The sequence below is a fragment of the Lutjanus erythropterus genome, chromosome 8 (genome assembly GCF_056507025.1).
Source record: "Lutjanus erythropterus isolate fLutEry1 chromosome 8, fLutEry1.hap2, whole genome shotgun sequence".
NCBI classification, from domain to species: Eukaryota; Metazoa; Chordata; class Actinopteri; order Lutjaniformes; family Lutjanidae; genus Lutjanus; species Lutjanus erythropterus.
The window spans coordinates 37,762,633-37,783,618 of NC_139324.1; the positions used below are offsets into that span (position 1 = coordinate 37,762,633).

At 43.2% G+C, this 20,986-nt stretch overlaps 2 protein-coding genes across 2 annotated transcripts in view; both read left to right on the forward strand.

Annotated features, from left to right (window-relative positions):
• Positions 1-20,986, forward strand: part of ttn.2 (titin, tandem duplicate 2) — a 221,131-nt gene that overhangs the window by 39,206 nt on the left and 160,939 nt on the right. Inside the window, exons 42-51 of the mRNA XM_084725464.1 lie at positions 456-458; positions 608-658; positions 12,908-16,732; positions 17,489-17,767; positions 18,086-18,649; positions 18,899-19,180; positions 19,277-19,555; positions 19,644-19,925; positions 20,031-20,309; positions 20,646-20,933. Coding sequence (XP_084581590.1) covers positions 456-458; positions 608-658; positions 12,908-16,732; positions 17,489-17,767; positions 18,086-18,649; positions 18,899-19,180; positions 19,277-19,555; positions 19,644-19,925; positions 20,031-20,309; positions 20,646-20,933 — 6,132 coding nt within the window. The remainder of the gene's footprint in view (positions 1-455; positions 459-607; positions 659-12,907; positions 16,733-17,488; positions 17,768-18,085; positions 18,650-18,898; positions 19,181-19,276; positions 19,556-19,643; positions 19,926-20,030; positions 20,310-20,645; positions 20,934-20,986) is intronic.
• Positions 900-12,070, forward strand: LOC146323254 (uncharacterized). The gene is made up of 3 exons (XM_084725006.1): positions 900-916; positions 1,659-1,741; positions 1,879-12,070. The coding sequence occupies exons 1-3, from the start codon at positions 900-902 to the stop codon at positions 10,254-10,256; spliced, it is 8,478 nt and encodes a 2,825-aa protein (XP_084581132.1). The 3' UTR covers positions 10,257-12,070.

Sequence of the window (20,986 nt, forward strand, 5' to 3'; positions counted from 1 at the left end):
CTCACAGTCATGGCACCACCACTTCCTCCATGTGAAATAATGGCTTTGCTCTATGCCATTGCTTCCTATTCTGGGGTCCAGGCCCCTAGACTCACAGGGCTGAGTTTTTGCACTCTAAGTAGCATTCCATGATCTTCATCAGTAGATGGAGTTGGCTGTACTGTTGGTTGACTTGTTCTTATTTGGGTTGTCTGTTATCATGTGACCAAGGTTCCATACAGAGGTCACATAATGGCAACTGATCCAAATCCATCAGCAGATGGTTAATTGAACTTGAGTTATGTTTATTGGCCAAACTACCAAACTATGATCAACATTGAACTTTGACACATATTTTACATATGAAGTACTCTTGGTTTTAAGTAGAAAGCTCAACTACACCTTTCCAGTTTTGAAACATTTTGAGATGAAGTTTTCTCAGTTCATGGACTGACCTTGATGAAACCTAAATACAGAGGGTAAATATGTTTGAGTCCAGCAAAGAAAAATGGAGAGAGGTGGAAATCCACTGTCATAGGTGGAAAGGTTTGAAGACCCCAGATCTAATCTGCATTGGATCAACATGCTCACATGAAATCTAAATTCATATATTCTCTTTTCCTCACAGTGACCCTTGTGAGACAGCAGATTGAAGCCAAGATTGAGCAAGAAGTCAAAGGTAAGATCACATCAGATTTATGACCATCATATATCAAAAGACCTGATTATTATCACACATGAGTAGCAGGCATAGAGGAAAAGGGACAGTTTAACCAATATTTTGCTTTACTGTATTGATTCTTCTCTTTGAAAGTAGTCTGTCAGCAGGTAACTTTGATCCAAGCTTTAACTCGTTGAAGATGGCTTTTGAGTGGAGAAATGGTTGAGACAGTGGAGGAAAAAAACAGATGTGTGGGTGCATGTATGATGGATTAAGGTTGGCCTGCATTCACAGACTACTTTTAGAGTTTGTAAATATGCCTTTATGTTGAACTGTCCCTTTAAGTCATCTTAGAATTTTCACAGTTGCATGTCATCACTATGTGTCCTGACAGAAAATTCCTATTGTCTGTATTATTCTACCTGCTCTTATTCTGATAATATTCCATGATTTCCCCCAGGCGAGCACTGGTAGAACTTGCTTGTACCAGTTTTTGACACTTGCGGTTTGCATCCAAAACTCGTTTCATTTTGGCATGAAGGTTCCTCTGATCTTTTCCAAGAAAAGGCGCAGGATATGTATCTTTTAAAGCTTCCAGACTTGAAATGCCCTTTAAAAGATATGGAGGTTTACTGCATCTGGAACTGATACCTTCCTCCTGCAAAATATTTCTTAGCCTGGCTTGCAGATAGTGGGATGTGATTCCTGTGGTTTGCACTCTAAATAACACCAGTAAACTATATTAGTTCGAATAAACGCCTTCTCACCCAATTTTCCAGCTTCATTTGTTTAGTTTTTGGAATCTTTTTGGAGAGCTTTGCTTCTCAATGATTCTTGTGCATCATATATTTCCGCTTAAGTTTAAGGATTAGAAAGGGCGTTTATTCTCCTGTCTGCAAGTCAGGTAAGGAATATTCTAGAATAAAGCCAAATCAAAAAGTAAAACAACTGAATGCTAGGAGCCCATCTTGAAATTATGCTCTTCTTTAATGATAATAAAATAATTTATGTTTTGAAGAAATTTCCACAGACGAAGGATCAAAACTTCCTGCAGATTTCTATTAAAAAGAATCAAGTCTTGCGTTTATTCGAACAAATATGGTGAGTGAAATTATTTCTTATGGCATTGTGACTCCCAGCATGCACTTAATATTTCCATTAATGATTCATTCAAATCCTTTTCTCTTTTTACCCCTGGAGGCTTTGTTGTTCTGACAATTGTCTGTTTCTATTTGCAGAGCTATTCTATCATGAAAGCAAAGAAGTAGCACCAGAGAGCAGCACAGAACTCACCAGCACTCGGCAGCTGAGAGGAGCTTTCTCCGATACTGAGGACTTCCTAGATCATGGGCTGGTGTCAGCCAATCGCTGCTCCAGCAGAACCTCCTCCATCACGTCATGGACAGAGAACATCAAACCTTCGTTCACCAAGAAACTCAAGTTCCAATCAGTCCTGGAAGGTGAACCAGTGGAGTTAAAGTGTAAACTGGTCGCTTGTCCTCCACCAACTATCCTCTGGTTTCATAATAATAAATCTATTCCTAAAGAGCGTAGACGCAAGATCTGTACTGAAAGCAAGATGCACATGTACATTACCAGTCTGGTTATTGATAGTATCAAAGAGAAAGACTCAGGCAGTTATAAGGTAATGGCAATAAACTCAGAGGGTTCTGCCGAGTCCACAGCGTCACTTTTGGTTTCACTTAGGGAAGAACAGTCTGCTAACTACCTGGGCTTTGTTAGACGCTCTGCCAAAGTCCATGAAAGCATAGACACCATGGCAGAGCAGAGGAAAGAGAGGAAAATTAGGGTCGACCTCAGGTGTGTAGGGTCGCCATTTGATAAGATGTCCAAAGTCCATCAGGGAAGATCTCGATCTAAGAACTCTTTGGTGCGTTCTGTGTACTTCAAATCTGGTTCCCATTCCAAGGAAAAAGAGTCAGAGAAAGAGTCCAAACGTTTGGAGACTGCCTCTGAGCGTGCCCCATCCCCTCCTCCCATGTTTGACAGGTCTGAGCGCTTTAATGATAGATTCAGTGATATCTACTGTGACCGGCGCACTGGTGCCAGGTTCAGTGACAAATTTAGTGACAGATGCAGCGACAGGTACAGTGAGAGGTTCAGTGACACTGAGAGCCTTCACAACGAGGTAAGAACAAAACTTACCACACTCCAAAAAGCTGTCAAACAGAAGAAGAGGCTCTCTATCTCTACCATGTCTTCCTCTGAGTTTGAGTTAGAATCAGTTGCCAGTGAGTCAAGCTACGCAGATTATGTGGACAAGCTCAGGGTCAAGCCTGCCTCTCTGCCTGATGTCCAACATTTCAATCGACCCTTTGATTTAGGGGAGAGCTACAGGGAGTTTCAAGGTAAAACTTCAAGCACCGTTCCTTCTCAGCCTCGTGTAAGACATTCATTTGAGCCTCAGTCCAGGACCAGGGCCATTCAGATCATGAAAGGTGAGTTGATTGATACACTGGTGGATACAAAAGTTGAGAGTTTTGTTCAATCTTCGGCAGATGTTAGATTGAAGCATATGGTAAGTGAACATCACAGTGCAGTTGCAGACAAAAAGGTAGAGGCTACAACGGCTGAGGTCGAGCACCGTCACCCTGAAGTTCCATACTCTGAAACGTTGTCATACCCAGGAACCACAGTGTACACTGAAAGTAGAGAATCTGTTAGAATTGTGCCTGCTCAAGAGGAGGCATCACTCATTGAGTCCCCCAGGCCTAAGCCAGTCACATCTCTCAGGGAGAAGGTCCTTAGTGAGGCAGTGACACCAAAAGACATAGCAACAACAGGAACGACTGAACCATTTGCAGGGGAGTTTGCAGGAGAGTCTTTGAGGGCTCAATATGAGAAGAGCCTTGAAGCTGATCGAATGGAGTGTGAAGAAAAGCTTCTTGCCCTTCGGATCAGGAAATGGCAGCAAGGGAGTAGAATGTCAGAAGAAGAGACATTTCACCCTGAAACCGATCTTCCCATGCCAGTAGAGACATACATGGAGCCTGAAGGGCATATTTATACCCAGCAGGAGGTGGTGGAGAAAAGAACAACTGTAGAAATGGAAGCCATTCCCTCCTCCCTCCATAAATCACCGAGAATGAGGGCAAAGTTGGCAGATCCTGAAGCTGCAACTGTGTCAACACCCAAATCACCTGAAATCAAATCCAGAGGGGAAGATGTGGAAATGTCTGGCTCTTTGCTTACGAAAACAGCCACAATGGAAGCCAGATTAGAAGAAATGGAGGGTGAGACACCACTCTTGCTGGCACAGAAATCCCCCAGAATAAGAGCAAGAGCAGCAGAAATGGAAGCAGAGTTGTTGCCTAGGTCACCCAGGGCAAGGCATGTCAAATCTGTCAAAGAGAGCTTCCTTAGTGAAGCTGGAACACCAGATTGCATTGCAACAGAGCGAGCTGAGCCATATGAAGAGAGTGCAGGGGACTCTTTGAGAGCTCAGTATGAAAAGAGCCTGGAGACTGAGCGAATGCAGTGTGAGGAAAAACTCCTGGCCCTGCGGATCAGGAAATGGCAGCAAGGCATGCGAATGTCGGAAGAGGAGACATCCTGCCCTGAAACTGATCTGCCCATGCCAGCAGAGACACAGTACATGGAGCCTGAGGGGAACATTTATGCACAGCAGGAAATGATGGAGAAAAGAGCAACTCTAGACCATGCTGCCACATCAACACCTAAGTCACCAAAAGTAAAAGGTAGAGTAGAACAGGAGGAAAGCTCTTCCCCCTTGCTTAAAGCCAGACTGAAAGCCAGACCAGGAGAACTGGAAACTGAAGCATCAGTCATGTTGGCACAAAAATCACCCAGACTAAAAACTAGAGCGACCGAAATGGAAGTTGAATCATCACCTAGAACAAAAGCCAGAGCAGAGAAGATGTTGTTTGAGAAGACAAGAGAAGAGCGTGAGCTCCAGCTGTCAAGGGAGAACCTCTCTGAGTTGAAGAATGAGAGTGAGAAGTTTGTCAGTGAGGAGGAGGCCTTGAATCAGAGGATAATGAAATGGCAACAGGATGTTCTGATGGAACAAGAGCAAGCTGTGGAGCATGAGTCAGACTGGGTTGAGGGTTACTCGCTGAACCAGACAATGAGGACCACTGAAGTAGGAAGAAATGTCACGGAGGCTCCTGATTCAGAATCGATTCCACACCCTGAAGTGGTCCGCAGCAGGAAGCCTTCTCCTGGAAAAACAGCCAAAGAGAAGTTCCTTTTGAGCGAGTCAGTTCCTGCTGGTTTCCAAGATCAGCGGGGTGATAGCCTGCAGTGGCCACCTGCTGGTGACCTCCCGACAGAGGGTCGTGAGACCAGGTTGCAGAGGGACAGTGAGTACTTCGTAAGTGAGGAGGAAGCACTGGCTCAGCGCATCTTGAAATGGCAACAAGATGTTGTTGAACAAGAGGAAGTAGCTGAACTGGAGTCTGAGTGGGCTTTGGACAGTCAATCCAAACAACCTGGCCCTGGGTTGCCATTTGAGTCCCATGTTCCACCATTTGATCGTGAACCTCATCATGGTGGCATTTCTCATGAAACCCACCTTCGTGACCTTCCACCTCCACATACAACTCTTGCTGGTGGAGCCTTACCAACAAAAAGCCACCCATCCACACCACTTCATGGCACTGGGTATGAGCCATCTCCTCCTTGTGAGTCATCTTCCATAATAAGGCATTCTCCTACACGTGCTGGTTTACCACATGTGGGTGTGCCTATTGAAAGTTCTTATGATTTAAAATCTACTTCTGTAAAAGATAGAACAAGTCATGAAGCTTCACCAGTTCAGAGATACTCTCCGACCCAAATTACTAGTGTCCCTTTTGAGGGATATGAACTTGCCTCTGCCCAGGCTGAGAGCCCCAGTAAGCCTTCCAGAGAGTTTTTCTCAGCCAGGAGACGCTCCCCATGCCGTAGTCCACAGGAGGATCTGGCAAGAGTGGCAGAGAGTAGGAAGAGCAGGGAAGAGTATGCTATCATTGTTGATAAATCCAGCAACCAACGCTTCCAGTCAGAGGTAAGGGAGGAGAGAGGGATGAGAGAGGAGACAGGAACTACCAGAGAGGGCAGTGAATGGAGACAACAGAAGGATTTTGCAGGTATAAGAAGAGAACCAAGTGGTGACACAGTTGCAGAAAGACCTGGACTTGGAGATATAAAGGAGGAGAGGAGAGTCCACGAGGATTCAGGTTTGAAAGAGGAAGTTTACCACACTCAAGGAGGCACCCGTCCAATATTTGTGAAGGAAATATCTTCGGTTAAAGTAAAAATCGGTGAGATGTCAGAGTTTACATGCCAGTTCCACGGTGACCCTTTGCCAGCAGTCACCTGGCTCAAAGATGGCCACCCAATTGCCCACAATCCTGACTACGATATCATCAGCAAATCCAACAAATCACAGCTCACTGTCTTCTATCCAACAACAGACCATGAGGGGACATATGACTGTGTCATAACCAATAAACATGGCAAATCCATCTGCAGCGGCACTCTTGAGATCTCTGACAAAAAGGTAGTGAAAACGTCAGGGGTCACACAAGAGGTGGTAGTTACAGCGGAACTAGAGAAGGGTGAGGAAAACCAGGAGGGCATGATAGAAGAGGAACTTAAGACCTACATGGATTCAGGAAAGGCAACGCTACAGGTGCCTCAGGCGGTGATCCACAGACCCCGCTGTTCAGAGGAATCTTTTGGCTCTTCACCTGTAGAAATCAGAGTTACTGCACCGACCCCTGTCCCTGGGATGACAGAGGAAAGCAGCGAGGACAAACCTCAGGCTTTTATAGAGAGAATGTCAGATGTGCCAAGTGATGAGGGAGCCTCTCAGACTGTCAAACACAAATTTACTTTCTCCTTTGATGTAGTTGGTGAAGCTCCTCACATAATCAGCGAATTAGATAATATAACCTGTTCGGAGGGCAACACTGCTGTGTTAGAGTGTGTAATCACAGGTGAGCCAGCCCCTGAAATCACATGGTATTGTGATGATGTTTGCCTAGAAGTCATGGCTGGAAAATACAGGGTTGAAGCACATGATAAAGTGCACAGGCTGTATATCAACAGTTTTACATACTCTGATGCAGGAGTGTACAAATGTGTCGCTAGAAACAAGATGGGAGAGGTTACAAGCATCTCTGATGTGTCATTTCAAATTGCAGAGCCTGTGCAATTTTCAGAAGGTGGTGGTGCTATTGAGGGTGATGGTTTTACTCCATCTGTGAGAGTTAGGACGTCTCCTGTTGGCTTAACCAGGGATGTCAAGAAACCTGCTGTATTCCACAAAGCTGCCATCACTCACACTGAGGATGGTATTGCTCAGGCAAAAGATAGAAGTCTGAGTTCACAAGCTCCATCGGAGGTGGCTGCCAGAGCCCCAAAATCCAGACCTGGTGCCTCTAGAGAGCCTCCAACTATATCTGGCTGTGGTCTGCCAGCTTCTGCCGCTGTGATAAAAGTTTCTCAGATTAAACAAGCTTTTGAGTCAGATTCACCTGTTGCATTACTGATGTCGTCCTCTCCGGATGAGCTGAGAAAAGAATCACTTTTCCCTGAGGAGTTTATACCTGCTGTGGCTGTTTCCCTTGACCAGCAGGAACAAGTAATGGAACCTGACACCTTGCATGCAGAAGGTGGTGATAGACTTGTTACTGCTACAACAGAAAATCTAGGTTCTCCGGAAGATGTGAGTAGAGCAGAGCCAGGTTTCACTCCTGCTGCACCAAAACCTTTATCTTCTAAGACCACCAAGCCCATCTCCTTTCTGGAGGAAGAGAGTGACATCTGTGCAGTATCTGGTGATGCTGAAGAGGGAGCAGTTTTAGCAGAAGGCCGTGGTGCACTTAAACAGTTTGTAGAGGAAGTGCAGGAGTCTCCAGAGCTGGTCAGGCCTAAGCCCCGAAAACCTGTTTTGCCGGGAGAAATGGAGGCAGGTGAAGTGGAGATGGTGAGGGAGGAGACAATGCGTACATTTGACAGAACAAGCAGCTTCATTCCTTTCCAGTCTGAAAAAGCAGCAAAACGCTCTGTGAGAACTTCAGCTCCAGCCGAGCAAGCTGTTAAGCCTAAAAGAATTTCTGAATCTCTCAAACCTGAGAGACAAAGTGCAGCTGCAATATCCTCCGCTATTCACAGTGAGGCTGAAGTTGTCGGTGTGGAGGTCCCAAGTTATGCTGAGGGGGGTAGTGTTGTGGAGAGGTTATCAGAAATGAGTGTACAAATGAAACAAGAGGCTAAAGGAATTAGTGAGGGATATGATTTTATTCAAGGATTGGAGCATGTCAGTGAGGAGGCTGAACTTCCCAGTAAGGAGCTTATTTCCATCCCAGAACCCTCTATGGACAGTGGTGTCTTCCTTAGTATGCCAGACTCCCGGGCTGATGTGACAGACGTAGCAGATGGAACAGTTGGTGATGTAGTTGAGCCTCATACACAAGGTAGGGGTCAGGATGAACCTAAACCACTTATTGTCAAGCCTAAAGTGGACAGCAGAGTTAGGCAACTTGATTTGCCTGAGAACACTGCAGCCGGGGGACCTCAGAGCCAGGTTCCATCTATACAGGAAAAAGGTAGTGTGGACAAGGCCTCAGCAGCTGAAGAGGGGGGAGCAGTGGCAGCAGTTGGTTCCATGGAGGAAGAGGAGGTCACTTTTGGTGCTGTCTATGACTATTACAACCCTCCAACAGATTGGGGAAGGCCACTGTCTCCTGAGTCGGAGATGTCCATAGAGATTGGCAGTACTGTGAGCGAAGAGATAGCCGAAGTAGCAGAGAGATTCTACACCCCAGGCTCGTCTACCGAGGTCTCACAGCCAATTGCTGAGTCCTTCCACACTCCCAAGTCCCCCATGTCCTTCCATACTCCAAGTTCTGATACACCTGGTGGGTTTATGACCCCTCAGGAGTATCCCTTCTCCCCTGCAGAACATAAGAGAGCCTCGACAGGAGACTCCAGCGAGAGGTTCTTCTCACCAGTTCAGTTCCTGACATCTCCTGCTGATGAGGGAATTGAAACAACACCTCCTGGAATAAACGTGGATGAGAATCGATACCTCACAAAGGGAAGAGGGTCTTTAGGCTTGGCAACCCTTCAGGAGAAAGTACAGGGAATCCCTCCTGCCTTCCTTAAACCTCTAATTAAGAAAAGAGTGTTTGAAAATGACTCATTAACATTTTACGCTGAGGTGTTTGGTCTACCTTCCCCTGAGGTGAAGTGGTTCTGCAACAAAACCCAACTGGTGGCAGATGACAGAATTAAAATGGAGAGAGATGGCGATAGCATCTCACTAACAATTCACAATGTCACTAAAGCCGACCAGGGAGAGTATATCTGCGAGGCTGTGAACTATGTTGGGGAGGCCAGAAGTGTTGCTTTAGTGGTCGTTGTATCGCAGGAAGTTAGGTTCATGCCTGCCCCACCTGCTGTTACCCATCAGCATGTGATGGAGTTTGATGTGGAGGAAGATGACTCTTCTCGTTCTCCTTCTCCTCAGGAGATTCTTCTTGAAGTAGAATTGGATGAAAATGAGGTGAAAGAATTTGAGAAACAGGTTAAGATCATCACCATTCCTGAGTACACAGCTGATAACAAGAGCATGATCATATCTTTGGATGTGTTACCAAGTATTTATGAGGAGGGTGCTGTGGATTTTGTTACTCAGGAGCATGATGATTTGAAAATAGCTTTTGAGGTCACTGAGATGCCTCCAAGGTTCATCAATCCCATCTGTGACATGGAGACCCCAGAGGGTACCACTGTCATGTTTGAGTGCTCACTGATGGGTATTCCATCTCCAATCGTGTCTTGGTTTAAAGGTGACAAAAAAATTCCTCACAATAATAAAAAATACTTGCACTCATCTGATGGAGACAACCACTTCCTGAAGATCTGCAAAGTCACAACACAGGATACTGGAGTGTATACCTGCAGAGCTATTAATGTTGTTGGGGAGACGCTCTGTAGGGCCTCCTTGGTGGTGTTAAACGCTAAAGCTTTCTCAGGGAAGACCAGGGGCAGGGAGTTGACCGCTGTCTCTCTTGGAAGTGCCAAAGTGCAGCCGCAGAAGTTTGACTTGATGGTTGGCAACACATCGTTTGACGGTGAACAGGTATCAGAAATAGAGCTTGAGTTTGAGTTTGAGCAAGAGGCAGATGAATCGCAGCGGGCAGTCAGGCTGGTAGCCAACACTGACAAAGAAATGAGTGAACAGGGAGAGAAATACGTAAGCATTAACTTTGACGTATTTGCTGAGCCAGCAAAAGATGACAAAATAGAGTTCAAGGGGAAGTCTTCTGATATGTGTAGTTTTCAATTCCAGGTGACTGAAACACCCCCCAAATGTGTCATCCCATTGACTAACGTCACAGCAGCAGTAGGGACGCCAGTTATCCTTCAGTGTCTAGTTAGTGGTAAGCCAAACCCCACTGCTGAGTGGTACAAAGATGGAGAGCGTGTCACAGACAGCAGGTGTATAATCCAGGAGAAAACTGCAGGCCATTTCAATCTGCTCATTACTAATGTGACCCAGAGTGATGCTGGTGAGTACAAGTGCATAATCCAAAACACAGCCGGTTGCATTGAAACCACTGCGCTACTAAAGGTGTTCTAGAAGGGTTGAAGGGTCTTGGGCTGGTTGCACAAAGATAAAGTTCCTGTTCAAGTCCTTTTGTTGTATGTTGTTAATCCTTGAGTACTTTTAGCAGGTTGTTTTCTTGGTGTACTAGGATTAATTATCTGAAATTAAAGAAAAGTTGCTTTACTGGGAAACATTCTGTAGATAATGAGTGAAGCAACAGCCTAAATTGAACAGGAAATGTTTTTACATTTAAGAACCCCTACGGTTTCTTTTCATTGCTTGCTTAATATTGTTTACAAATTGCAAGTGTTCCACATTTTGTCAGTTTGCAGAACGTGTGCTTTATTGTTACAATTGAACAAGTGTTGTGAGATAGCATTGGAGCTGAATAGAAAAGTAGATACAGTAGAAAAGTTTAAATAATCTTTGGGCAACCAGCCCACAGTAATGTAGGGAAAAACTGTGTGTAAATGTTGTTCTAGTGTTTCAGTGTTGAAAAATGTAAACCTTGGGGGTGGGGTGCGGGGGGGCAGATGAATAGTGTAGAAAGTGACTGTCTGCTGACACTTTTTGTGTAAAACTTCCCACAGTAGTTTTATCTAAATTTTTGGTAGACAATTTTGGATTTATGTTTGGTTTTGTTATAAGGTAAGACTTTTAAGAGTGAGCTATGAAATTCAACAATGATATTATGAAGTAATGTCTTTACAACTGACCACAAATTGTATCTGTTGGGTTTTAGCCAAAGTCTAGCAGCTCAAAAAAATTTTTACTGGTCTGTTTTCAACATTGTGCTATTCACATCAGTTTGCACTGCAGACATAACAGCTATAACTAGGAATATTAGAAATGTGTGAAGCAATTATCTTATATACACAAAACATTCACAGAAGTACATATCATTGACATTTTAAGATCCTTGTGAAATTTATGACAGCAGATTTTTGTGTGAAAAGCTAAAGCAATTATTTCACTGAGATTGATTTTTCATTTGAAATAATCTATGTATAAAATATCAAAATATCTTGAAATATCTATTTATGTTCCAAGTCTAATTATCAGGGCTTAGATTGAACTTTAGGGAATCAATAATTCAGGAGAAAGTTATTAAGAAATATTGCTTGCTTTTTAACAGTTCAAATAAACATGGGAGTATGGTGACATCCAAAAAAAGGAGGAAGAAAATTTAACTGTTTGATCTGTTGCTGGTGTAATTAAGGAAATACTAACAGAAAATGTGTTAGTAATGTCACTTCAGTTTTTGTCCAGAACTACAAAAAGTTTGATTTCAAATATGTTACTACTGTGTCAGAATAACAAAACTTGATACAAAATCAGTAATTTAATTTTCTTATAATTTTGCAGCATTATTGATGCCCAGTAAATTGAACAATGATCTCAGCCCTTTTCATTTTAGCAGTCATTGTATCAAAAGTCAGTCTTGGAACTATTAAAGAACATTATTGTCATAGGGCTTACTCATTGTTACTTGTGTGATTTAGCAACTTTGTTGTGATTTTTTTTTTGTGTGTGTGTGTGTGTGTGTAAGAGTTTTTGTTGTGTGTGAATGACACTTTTTGGCTTTTAAAGCAAGTTGATAATTCATAGTAGAGTAAGACAATAAATTTTAAAAATGGATAATACTGTGAAACCTTTTTTTCTATTTTAAACAAGTTTTAAGTCTTGTAAATATGTGTAATTTTAGGAGTGTATAAGTAGTATGTATCATAAAATTAAGTAAATTTTAAAAAATTCTGGCATTGAGATAGAAATGTATGGTTTATTTGTACAGACATCATGGTGGTTTGTCTAAGAGTTTATATAATAAAATATTTGATGATGTAAAATTGGAGTCTTAGCTTGTTTTTGTTTTTGTTTTTGTTTGTTTGTTTGTTTTTTAAAACAATGGGTTAGTGCATATGGGTTAGTGGATGTTCACTTGGTTTATTTGTCAATCAACATTTACAGGCAAAATGCAGGTGTCAAAAACAACCTTTGTTTTGTTGGGCTTTATAAAATACCAACTTTTCACCTCATATATGTAAGCAATTTATTTGCTTTGTTTGATTTATATGAAAATCAAATTATTATTTGGGGAAAGTCCATTTTGGGGGATTTAATATTGTTAGTTTTGTTTTTGGTTATTGTTTGGGTCATTCTAGCAAATACATGGTGCTTATTGAGTTACTGTAAAAAGAAATGACAGGTTTATGTTAATTAATTACTTTAATTAATTACTTTAATTAATTACTTTAGTGTGTGTGTATATATATGTGTGTGTACACATACACTATGTAGTCAGGTTGTCGTTTTTTAATCACTTAGTCAACTAATAGATTATTGTGATATTTATAAACAGAGATTTTATGTTTATCAATTATTATTTTCACTTTTAAGTAATATGGATTAGGAGTGAGATAGTAGGTGTAAAATGTGAAATTAATTATCTAAATCAATATTCACAAATGGTCTTTTGCCTTTTTTGGAGTAGTCATCTGCAGAGGGACACTGACACTTGTCAGAATGTTTTGTCAACTTATTGATTGATTGGAAAAAATCTGACTGTTGGTGGACTAAGAATAACTGTAGTCAGTTACCTAATATTTTCTTTTATGAATTCATTGCTAATGCTAATATTTGTGTTGTGAATATTGTTATCAGTCTTGCTCAATATTTCCTGACAGAGCATCATAGCACCACCATCACCACTGTGGAAGAACAAGAGGAAACCTACTACACTGGGGTCCAGTTACCACAGAAAACAAAAACACTTGAACTCAAGCCAGAGTCCAAACGTTACTCTTCCACTTTAGAGAAGAAAAAAGAAAAGCCAGTTTTCCTCAGCCAGCTCTCCCCAGCAGCTATAACCAGTGGAGAAACAGCCAAGTTTACTGTCAGAGTGTCTGGCTTTCCAAAGCCAACTGTTCAATGGTCTCATAATGGAAAAGTGATAAAGAGCTCCTCTGTATACAAGCTAATAGAGGAGAAGGAGGAGTATACATTAGTAATCACCAAGGTCACATCTGAGTATGAGGGCGAGTACTCTTGCACTGCCACCAACAGATTTGGCCAGACAACATGCACTACATACCTTGAAGTGAAAAAGACAGATGTTAGCCAGGCAGAGAAATGGGTGGAGAAGATGTTCAAGGTCACAGGTCAGCCTCCTACTTTTACAGTTCAGATCCAACCTGTGAGGTGCTCAGAAGGAGGGGAGGTTTCTTTTAATTACAAAGCCAGTGGTGATCCCATCCCTGATGTGAAGTGGTTCAAGGGAGCTTTCCAGATACAGCCCAGTAGAAATTGTATTGTTGTAGCCAACCCAGATGGATCTGGTTTCATCAATATTAAGAGTGTCAAACAGGAAGACAGTGGCCTGTACACATGCAAGGCCTCTAACCAGTTTGGGGAGGCATCTTGTAGTGCTGAGCTTGTTGTGTTCAGAGAATCAGTTTCTGTTTCTCGCAAACAGGAACAGCTGACAGTGGTTCAAAAACAGGGCTATAAGGTTTCAGTTACAGAACAGGCAACAGAGTCCCGATTGTACCAGGTTAGCCTGCCAGGCCAGGACAGAGCTAAGTCAGATCAGATGGTTTATACCATTGGCACTGAAGACCGGCAGATAATTCCCAGTGAGCAAGTGGGCTCCCTTAGAGAACTAGATATCTCTGCCGCCACCGTTCATCGCGAGCAGCTGACCCACCAGGCAGCAGTGCTTCAGTCTCATGAAATAGAGGAGAGGGTGTCTGTGGTTCCTACCCACCCACCTCAGGTTTCAGCTGTTCCTGCAAAACAGCTTCACATGGCAGCGTTTACATCGTCTGTTGAAGAGAGCCAGGACCTCACAGAGCAGCACTGTGATCGCATTCAAAGCCCTGAGGTCATTGAACTTAAGGCAGCTAGAGAAAAGAGGTCAAAGGTGATGTCAGCTGTTGCTGAGGAGCTCACCCCACTTTGTACTGTTAGCACAGAGCCTCTGGCTGACAGGAAGTCTGCTACTGTCAGGCCCACTGCAGAACCTAAACATCTAGTCAGTGGGCATCAGGTTGAGGCACAACTGTCCATCCTAAAAGAGCAGTCTCAGGATATCCCCAAACCACAGGAAGAAAAGAGTTACAAGGTTAAGGAAGGTGTTAAGATTTTATACTCAGCCCAGTCTGCAGAGAAACGGGTGCTTGCAGAGGGCCACACAACTGAACTAGCCACAGCAGACTCTGCTGTGAAGTCTTCTCCTGGGAAAGAACAGCATCGACCTATCTTGGCTTCAGTCAGTGAGTCTAAACAGACTCTTTCCAAAGAGTCTATGTTTTCCATGCAAAGGCCTGTTGAGGAGACAGCCCATCTCTGTAAGGATAAAGTGATAAAGGCAGCTTTAACTGCAGAAGAGAAGCAAATGCTGCAGGCTGAGCCCACACAGCAGCTGCCAAGTCTGGACACTGCTATGTCCATTCAGTCGCAGGTTGAAGGAGAGCAGTTATTGCACCTGCAGGTTATCACAGACCAGGACCTGCTTCCATCTGAGAAGAGCTTCACCTGTGAGAAACCAGCACCAGAGCAGGCAGGAACCAGGAAGAGTCCTACTCTGCTACACACTGTTACTCAGGATGAGCAGAGGACAGTACTTTGCGAGGACACATCAGAGTTTGAGGCCAAGGCTAGCACTATGACCATCCAGCCCCAGAAAGTGTCCCCTACTCTGCTGCATCTCCAGTCAACTCAGCCTGTGGAGGCACTACCCAAAGAGGGTATTCTCATAATTGAGAAGCCTGACCAGCAGGTGGCAGCACATAAACAAGAAAAGACAAGGAGTCATGCAGCCATTTTGGAAGAGAGAAGGGAGCTTACAGCAGATTATCACACAGAGCTGGATTTGTCAGTAACTGGCATTCAGTCTCAGCTACGAACTGAGCCCAGGCCTCAAAACATCCTCCAGCTTTCCTTCCAGCCCATGCAGCTGCCAAAAGAGACACCAGTTACTACTGATGTCAAACAGCAGCGAGCTTTGGTGCAGAAGGAGGATCGCCTGAATGTGATGCATGTCACCACTGTGGCAGACAGTCAGGCCCTAGAGGAGGGTCACACTGAGAGTCTTAAAGCTGTGGATAAATTCACCTGCCAGATGGCTCTAGAGCCAAAAATTCCCTCTGAGCCAATCCACATCGAGGAGAAGGAGATCTCCACTGAGAGCAGTGTCCTACTAGAGGCAGCAGAACAGGACTTTGCTGTTCAGATACAGGAAGGCCAGTCAGTCAGACAGTCAGTAATGATGGATGAGAAACAAGTTCTGATGGGTGAGCTCTCTAAGGAGATTACCAAGTCTGAGTCCACTAAAGTCGTTGTCACCACACAGCCAAAAATGTCCTTTATGGCATCAGAATCCAAAGACAACACAGCTCTTCCCAAAGAGATGACCTTTGTGGTTCAGACCCCTAAACCATCCAGTCTGAATATACGGCGACAGCTCAGAGACGCACTTCAGTCTGCTGTGGCCAGTGACCAGCCAGTGTTACTGGCTGACGTTGTTGGAAGATTACATGCTATAGAAGTCCAGGAAGTCAAGGTTCAAAGAGAGCCCAAGCGGGCCATGTTTACATACCTGATCACAACAGCAGGCGCCCCAATGGAGATCACTCTGGCTTTTGAGGGTAAATATCCTCAGACAGCTGACTTCAGAACTGAACTCCAGGCAGCTTTTCACTCCATAGTATACCAGGAAGCCCATGTTCTTACTTCAGACCAGCCAGGCACTATGCAGCTAGACAAACCTCAAAGGGCGCAGGTCACCTCGGCCCGCTCTAAGCAAATGCTGTCATCCATGGTAGAGACAGTAAGCGTGGCAGAGAGTGCAGTGGATTTCACTGCTACTAAATCTCAGGCTGCTGCACTCAAGACTGAGACAAAAATGACAGTTGAATGTGCAGCAGCTGAGCAAAAGGTTGTAGTGGAGGAATCCAAAGCAGCAAAGATGGAGCAGTCCATATCATCCCAGATCAAAATTTCCACTGAGGCTCACATGGCTTTTGAGCAGTCCGTCCAGGTGTCAAGGCAAGAGGTGAGGTCAGTAACAGTGAAAAGCAGAGAGAAAGATGTAGGAGCAGCAATTGTTTCAACTGCACTACCTCCCACCACTGTCCCAACCGAACAGGTGGTGGATATTAGCATCCAGAAGGAGCACAGGGAGGAGATCTTCAAAGAGGAGATCACAGTTTCCAGACCAGAGCAGAGAGAATGCCCTGTAATCGTTACTTCCCTTGAAGATGTATCTATTGAAGAAGATAGTAAAGTGACCTTTAGCACCACAATTAAGTATGTCACCAAGGTAAACTGGTTTTTCAATGGCCAATTGGTAAAATCTGGCAAAGAGTTCAAGTGTTCCAAAGACCATGACACATACACACTGGTTATCAACAAAGTTGTCAAGGAGAGGCATCAAGGAGAATATGTTTGTGAGGCTGAGAATGAAGCCGGCAGGACTACAACATCTACAAGACTCACTGTGGTCTCAAGAGGTTTGAAAATAGAAAAAAATTAATGTATCATTCATTCATTCACCCATTTCTCTGAGAATGACTAATCATTCACATAAATTGGTTCATTCAAGACCTTCGTCCTCACATGAAATTATGCATTTTTCACTTTGGTCTCTATATTCATTTCATAGCTCGGCATGAGCACCCTTATCAGGGCACTTGATGGTACTAACTCACCATGTCTTGTTTGTTCCACATCATTGTATGGTCAGTAACTGCCTAAAGACCACAACTGTCACAGCCATGCAAATTCGCTTAAGGCTCTGTAGTCAGTAAGCATCTTGCTATAATGGTTGTCATAACTCTGGACTTCAGGCATCTTTCATGGTCTTTCCATAGTCACTTTAGCATGTCTGCGACAACAGGTTCCTTTAAACCCATGGTTTATCACATTCAAGGTCCATTCTCTTCATATCTCCGATGTCTCTCTGCATGCTTCCAGGCCTTCAACTTGACATTGCTTCATATTTCACAAACCCTTTTTTCTCCTTCTTTTAGCCTGAACCCTAGCCCCATGAGAATCATGTTCAGTGCTAGCATGATGAGTTTTCGGGAAGCTTTTTGTGAAACCATGGGGCTAATGTTCTTGCTATGACTCTTCTTTACAGTCACTCCTGAATTGCCTACCACCATTGTTGTACATTCCACCATTCATGTTCATGATCTGTCAATGTTTTACAAGAGTTTCATAGATTCCATTATTAACATTTATCTTTTAATTTGTGTGTGCCTTAGTGCCACCTGTGTTTAGGCAGAAAATCACACCTCTGGAGATAAATGTCGGCAGCCACGCCAAGTTCGAATGTGAAATCGAGGATGCTCCGAGTGTGACCTTCAAATGGTACAAGTCTGGCATTGAGCTCAAACAAGGCGACAAGTATAGAATCCTCAGCAGCCACATCAGTTCATCACTGGAAATCCTGAACCCGGTCAAACCTGACAGCAATGAATACACCTGCAAAGCTTCAAACCAGCATGGCGCAGCCAGCTGCACAGCCTCACTCATTGTCACCGGTAAGACCCCAGTGGGACCATTTTTAAATTATTGCTTTACATATATGTGTGTTTGAGAGAGAGAGAATTATATACATATTTGCATTGTTGTTTTTTTACCCTGAATCATTGATGCAGTGTGGAAGTACTGATTTGTTCATAAACTGGATCTGGTGTCATGTTTGACAAGACATAATGCTGTTGAGGATCTTATTTTCTCATGTTTAAACCTACATACATTGATCACCTTGTTGAGATTAGTTTATTTTTCATGTTGGTGTATTTTTCCACTTTTTACAGTTTGTTAAATTTTTTGTATGTTTTACCTGCTCTCCATAGAAATGTACCCACCGGTATTTGTATCAAAACCAGACCCAATGACTTTATATGTGGGCAAACAAGCTGTGTTCCAGTGCTCACTCACTGGATCCTCACCCATGGACGTTGTCTGGCACAAGGACAACATAGCCATCTCCTCTGAAGGGAACTATGTTATGAAATGTGAAAAGAACAAGTATTCCCTTCACATTAAAAGTCTTGAGCTGACTGACCAGGGAGTGTACCTGTGCAAGGCCTCCAACAGTGTCGGCACTGCTACCTTTACAACAGAGCTTAAGGTTATCAACAAACCCAGCTTTGTTAAGACCATTGAGCCAGCTTCAGCCGCTGTCAATGACCTGCTGAGGTTGGAGTGCCAGGTGGACGAGGACACTGGTGTGACCATCACCTGGACCAGGGATGGCAAAAAAGTCCACCAGAGCATGGACTGTAAACTGTCCTTTGAGGACAAGGTGGCTGTTGTTGAGATACCCAAGTCCAAACTGAAGGACTCAGGGAAATATGTTTGCACAGCCACAAATGAGGCTGGAAGCTCATCCTGTGAGGCTATGGTAACAGTTCAAGGTAAGATCTTAGAGATGATCTTTCCATTAGCTTTGATTAAAACATATATCTCTTGAAATGAGCAAGTGGATTTTTGCTGACAACTGTTTTCAGCCCATTGCAAGCTGATGCTAACATTATGCACTGCTATCTTCTTGTTCTTCTGTTGCATTTCTTTTCACACGTTTCTGTCTTGGTTATTTTGTCTCTTTCTCTCTTTTGACAACATTTAAAAATCTTGGTGTTTTCAAACAAAAAAACTCATTTCAGAGCCCCCTACCTTTGTCAAGAAAATGGAACCTAAGATTACTTGGAAACAAGGTATAGCTGCACGCTTACAGTGCAGTGTTAAAGGATCACCCGAGCTTCGCATCCACTGGTTCTGGAATGAGAGAGAGCTTAGCGATGGAGAACAATATAAAATCACTTTCAAGAATGGAGTTGCCACTTTGGAGATAATGAACCTTCTGGTCACAGACAGTGGGAGTTACACCTGTGAGGTGTCCAATAATGCTGGCAGTGAGAGCTGCAACACCCTTATAGCTGTTAAAGGTTTGTCAAGTCTTGCATTTACTTTACAAACACTGTTTAAGTAAGAAAACTTTTGACAATAACTACATATATTTTATTTGCCCTTTTGACACCCAGAGCCACCATCCATTAGAAAAGAACTGCGGACAATAGAGGCGGTGAAGGGAGCAGCAGCTCAGCTGGAGTGCGAGATCACAGGAACAGCCCCTTTTGAAATAAGCTGGTTAAAAAATAAGAAAGCCATCTCCAGTGATCAGAAATATAAAATAATTTCCCAAGATTCCTTGTCAAGGCTGGAGATTAAGACCTTTGAAAGTGCAGATGTTGGAGATTATCAATGTGTTATTTCCAATGATGTGGGGAAAGTCACCACTAAGGCCTTAGCAAAACTTAAAGGTTAGTAAACTATAATAAAACCATTACTGGCTGAGGTCTAATCTTGTGCTTCAAGCTCAGTTTTTAATTCATAATGTGTCTTTTGTAGAGCCACCAACTTTTACAAAGAGGTTTGAGAGTACTACAGCAGTGTTGGGAAATACAGTGAAGCTGCAGGGAACCATTAAGGGTTCGACTCCCATCACTGTAAAATGGATGAAAGACTCTGAAATACTGAGAGATGATGATCCAAATATCAAAATGGTGTTTGAGAACAATGTTACTTGCTTGTCGATAACAACAGTGGCCATTAGCCATGGCGGCAAGTATTCATGCCAAGCTGAGAATGAGGCTGGCCAACAAAAATGCGAAGCTACCTTGACTGTGCAAGGTCAGATGACATCTTTAATGCAGAAATACTTTTTTTGGCTCCTATGTCAAGTTTTATAGATTCTTGTATAAACTCTTAAAACTAATGAGTCTGTCCATATCCCAGAACCTGCCAGAATCGTAGAACCTGCAGAATCCATTAGTGTGACTGCAGGAGATTCAGCTACTTTGGAGTGCACATTTTCTGGAAGTCCAGACCTCAAAGTGAAGTGGTTTAAAGACGGGAAGGAGATGATCAGTGGCCGTAAATATAAGATGACTCTGAAGGACAATATTGCCACCATGAAGATTCTTACAGCAGAAAGAGGAGACACTTCAGAGTACAAGATGGAGGTGTCGAATAAAGTTGGAAAAGACCAGTGCACTTGCTCCGTCACTGTCTTAGGTTAGCTCCTGGTTTCTGCTTCTTTAACTTTTGTTAATGACTTGGCTCTTTTATAAATCATGAAAATATGACAAGTTTTAGTTGCTAACAACTTCTTGCCAAAATCTATAGTTGTTGTTGATTATGTGTATAACCACAAGGAAACAGACTGACACACTGTTTTAACACATTTTGGGGTGTACATTTAGCTAAGGTCTTAAAACTGAAACACTGCAGTAGTCTTAAGTAAAGATGGTGTGCAGATTGCCATTTGCTTTTGGATTTTATCTGAGTGATTCTTCTCAAAAACAGTTGAAACTGTGTTAATGCATTAGATGTTTTTTCTTTAACAACCAGATCGGATAATGCCTCCAACTTTCACCAAGTCCCTGAAAAGAGTTGATGGTAACATTGGTAATGATGTCTCCATGGATTGTAAGGTGTCTGGGTCCCAACCCATGACCATAGCTTGGTTCAAAGACGACCAGGAGATTGCGCCTGGATCCAAATTCCAGCCTGAATTCAAAGACAACTCTGCAACACTGCAAATTATTCGGCTGGAGAAGGCCGACTCTGGAGTTTACAAATGCAAAGCCACCAATTCAGCAGGCTTTAAAGAAACCAGCGGCACTCTCTATGTCAAAGGTTATGAATGCTTGGCTTATTTTGTGCTTCTGTTTGCTATGTACAGTCCTTGA